General features: G+C 55.4%; 1 protein-coding gene across 1 annotated transcript in view; it reads left to right on the top strand.

Annotated features, from left to right (window-relative positions):
* GNAO1 (guanine nucleotide binding protein (G protein), alpha activating activity polypeptide O) overlaps positions 1-4,107 on the top strand; it is a 65,873-nt gene that overhangs the window by 45,575 nt on the left and 16,191 nt on the right. Inside the window, exon 3 of the mRNA XM_009994901.1 lies at positions 181-341. Coding sequence (XP_009993203.1) covers positions 181-341 — 161 coding nt within the window. The remainder of the gene's footprint in view (positions 1-180; positions 342-4,107) is intronic.

Genomic DNA, 4,107 nt, shown 5'->3' with positions numbered 1-4,107 from the left:
AGTGGGTGGCACAAACACCCCTGTGGCTTCCTCTCTCCACCCTCCTCTTGCCCTTTCTGCAAAGGGTGGGGATCCCACAGCCCCCATCCCAAGGGAAGTGGTGGCTTGGGAAGCTGCTCCTGGCACCTGAGGCTCCCCAAGGGCTGCATCCCTGTGACCTCCTGGTTCTCCCCCCCGCAGGCTGACGCCAAGATGGTGTGCGACGTCGTCAGTCGGATGGAGGACACAGAGCCCTTCTCTCCAGAGCTGCTCTCAGCCATGATGAGACTCTGGGCAGACTCTGGGATCCAGGAATGCTTCAACCGCTCCCGGGAATACCAGCTGAACGACTCGGCCCAGTAGTGAGTATCCCCTGGCCATGGGTTTGGGGGTGAAGAAGCTGCGTTTGGGCTCGTTGGAGTTTTCAGTGACCTGACAGCGGTGGGAGCTGAGCCCAGTTTTGCTTCCAGCCTGGGGAGTGTGTCCTGTTACAGAAGGGTCAGGCAGGGCTTTCATGTCCCCTCTGGCCAAGTCTGGGGGCAGGTCCGTGGTGGCCACGGCCAGGTCAGGTTCCCAAGCTGCTCCCAAACACCTCGAGGGAGGTTCCTACAAACACGGATCCAGTGAGCAGAGGCAGCCCAGGCTGTGGACGTGGCTGGTGGCCTCTTTGTTTGTCTGACAGGGGACAGACCCTTGTCTGAAGGGTGTGAGAACCTGCTCTATGTGGCCCTGCAGCTCTTGGGTTGCTCTACTGGGGGACGTGCACTGTCCTGAGAGGTGAGGGACAAAGCTGGGGAGGGGCTTTTTACCAGGGTGTGCAGTGATTGCACAAGGGGTAATGGCTTTAAGCTGGAAGAGGGAGATTGAGGTGAGACATGAGGAGGAAATTGTTTGGTGTGAGGGTGGTGAGAGCCTGGCCCAGGTTGCCCAGGGAAGCTGTGGCTGCCCCATCCCTGGCAGCGTTGAAGGGCAGGTTGGATGGGGCTTGGAGGAGCCTGGGCTGGTGGGAGGTGTCCCTGCCCATGCAGGGGGTTGGAACTGGATGATCTTGAAGGCCCTTCCAACCCAAACCAGACTGGGATTCTGTGATCTTTGCTTTTATGGTGGCAGTGCCTGATCCTCCTGACACAGCCAGTGGCATCTCTGGGGACCACAGCCAGGGTTTTCCAATGGTGACTGAACCTTGGAACCCGTGGCTTTGGTTCAGCACAAGGACAGGACACCCACCCATGAACAGCTGCTGTGGCTCTGAAGGAACACGGGTGCTCCCCCAGCTCCAGCCCAGCCCCATTCCTAGTGACCATTCAGCCCAGCTGTTTGCCTCCACCTCGGCAAGGAGGGGAAGGCTCTGCAGCCCAGGGTTTGGGTTGCAGCAGCTGCTGCAGTCAGGAGAAATGTCCCCTGGCCCCGTGCTGGGCCCTGGGCAGCAGTCAGGAAGAGATGGTGAAGCGTGAGCACAAGGAACAAGCAAACAGGGAGCAACCACCTCCCCAGCTGCACCCGTGGACCTTGCAGTGGCTTCCCCAGCTGGTGACAGGGCAACACCACATCCCTGCTCTTGCCTGTCACTGTGTCAACCAGTTCAGCAGCTGATTCCTGCACTTCTGGAGCCCTTGCTGTGTGTTTGGCTTGTCTGGCACCTCTGCCAGGGCCTTTCCTGGTCGCCTGTCAAAACACAGCCCCGAGCACCAGCAGGGCTGGTGGGTTTGTTCCCTGTGGTGGGTCTGGTGGTCCTGGCTGCAGCAGCTCCTCCCACCCAAGCTGGTGGGGCAGGCAGGGCTATTGCAGCTCTTGCTGGGCTGCAGCAGAAGGGGAGTGATGACACATCCCTTGGCAGTGACCACAACCCAACTGGGAGAGCTGAGGAAGTGGGGCTGGTGTCCCAGCATCCTGCCCAGCCCCTCCTCACCAGCAGCAACTGCACCTCAGGGTGACATTCTGCTGCCTTTTCATCAGCACTGGGTGGACACCCATGTCTCATCTAGATTTCATGGCCTGAACCAGCAAAACCTTCTCTTGCCAGCTGTTGGGTGATGTTGTTTTCACCAAAGAAGGGTCTGAACACACCTTGAGAGGCATAAATTCTAGAAAATGCCAGTCCTGATGGCATTACAACCTGGGGGGAAATTCTTCAGTGATTTTTTAGAGCCAATTACCTGGAGGAGAGTATTTTGATTTCCCTTCCATGCTAGAGAGCAGTTGGACCTGACAAGCCTGGCCCTCCCAGCACAGCCAGGCAGCTCAGCAGCAGGAGCTCTTGGAGCCACCAACTGAACGTGGCATCCACAGCAGTATCAAGGGGTGGTTGCAGCCCAGCAGAATGAGTTTTGGGGTCTCTAACAAAAGCTCTGGCCTCAGGAGGAGGATGCAGGACCCTCCTTGCCAAGGGGGGGGCTGTGCTGACCCTCTCTCCAGCCACCCTGCCTGCCCTGCCGTGGGCAGACACGGGGCTGGAGGGTGAAGCTGGAGATAACAGAGCCTTGCTGCCACTTGAGGAGCCTGGGGGGGGTCCTGTCCCCAGGAGCAGAGATGCTGCCACAGGGCAGGGCAGTGTGACATGTCCTGCTGCAGCTCCCAGCCCTGCTGCCATCACACCAGATGGTGATGGAGTGTGAGCTCAGTTGGCGCTTCCCCAGCCCCGCTGAGAAGAATCATGTTTTTCATCTCATCCTTCCACCCTTTGGGGCTGATTCCTTCTGTGTGAGGGAAAGATTGGAGACAGTTTTCTTTTCTTTCTCCCCCCCACACCCCATCCCAGGAAAGGGCCCATCTGATACTGGGCTGAAATCACTGGCAACTACAAAATGTCTTTTCCTTTGGGCTGAGAGAAAAAAAGAAACCCCAGCCAAGAACTGAATCTGGAGTTCCCCAGAGTTTGAAAACCAGTGACAGGTTCTGAGCTGGGCTCTTCTTTCAGGCTTCTCTTGTTGCTCAGCCATAGGACCTGGTGCTTTGCTGGCAGGAGGGAAGTTCCCAGCAGGAGGGAACTTCATGACTGCCCAGCATGTGTCTCAAAGCTCCAAGGAACCCTGGTCCTGACGTGGCCAGCACAGATGGGACCCTCAGCAGCAGTCCAGACACTTTTCTTCACCCCAGAATCAACCCTCTGAATGCTTTTCAGAAGCCCCTCCTTCCCTGCCTGGCTGTTCCCAAGGACCCACCACTTGGCCTTCCCTTCTTGCCCTCATCCTACTTTCCTCTCCCAGTGTTTTACCTTGAGTTTGGTTGTTTTAACTGGCTCAAACCACAGACCTTCTGCTGACAGACCAAGTCCCAGGCTGCTCCACAACCTGCCAGGACCAGCAGTGTGGCTCTGATGATCCTCCCATTAATTCCACTGAAAAGAGCTGCAATATTTTGTGTCAACCTAAACAAGGAGTAAAAGCTCTTCTCTCCTAGCAAAGGTGGGCAGGAGGGAGTTGCTTTCTCCTCTCCCATGCAAACCTGCCCAAGAGGGAAGTGGACTTCCCTGAAGAGCTTTGTGCCTTGTAGGCTCTAAAGTCAACCTGTCCTTGGGAAGGATTTGGGGGCTCCTGCAAAGGAACAGCAGAAAAAAACACTTTTGCCAAGCAAAAATAACAGGACTGAAGAAGAGAAGAGGTTCTGAAAGGAACCTCCTGTGTCTTGGACAGCAAAAAGTAAAACCATAAGGGCAGCAAGAGAAGGGAAAAGAGTAAGATGGAGCAGTTGTTTGTTTGTTTGTTTGTTGTTACTGCTTTTTTTCCCTCTTTTCCATCATTCCCTGAGGCAAATTTACGGGTGGGTTGAGTCCCACATTCCTCATCTCTTGATTATGTTTTTATTTCTACTTCATCTTCTCTTCCTTTCTTGTCTCCATGCCTAGAAGCCAAATCTACCTCTGATCATCAAAGAGCCTGGGCACTGCTTTTTCTTCTCCAGCCAGTTCCTGTCTGTGGCAGCACATCTGTGACCCACATTTTGCTTTCAGAATCAGCAACGTGGAGGTTTCCAGCTGGTTTCCTTCATCTCCCACTTTTGTTCAGGTTTTCAAATGGCTTTGTGTTGCCCATCCTCCAGTTCCTGACCAGCCTGGTCAGTGGAGCCCAGTCCATAGGGCAAGTTTGATCTTTGCCACCCAGGGTTGGGGACCTGCTTTGAAGAGCCTCC

Source organism: Chaetura pelagica, unplaced genomic scaffold (assembly GCF_000747805.2).
Source record: "Chaetura pelagica isolate M959 unplaced genomic scaffold, ChaPel_1.0 scaffold93, whole genome shotgun sequence".
Taxonomy (NCBI): domain Eukaryota; kingdom Metazoa; phylum Chordata; class Aves; order Apodiformes; family Apodidae; genus Chaetura; species Chaetura pelagica.
The sequence above is the reverse complement of the archived record's forward strand: the minus strand, read 5'-3'. Positions and strand labels throughout refer to the sequence as shown.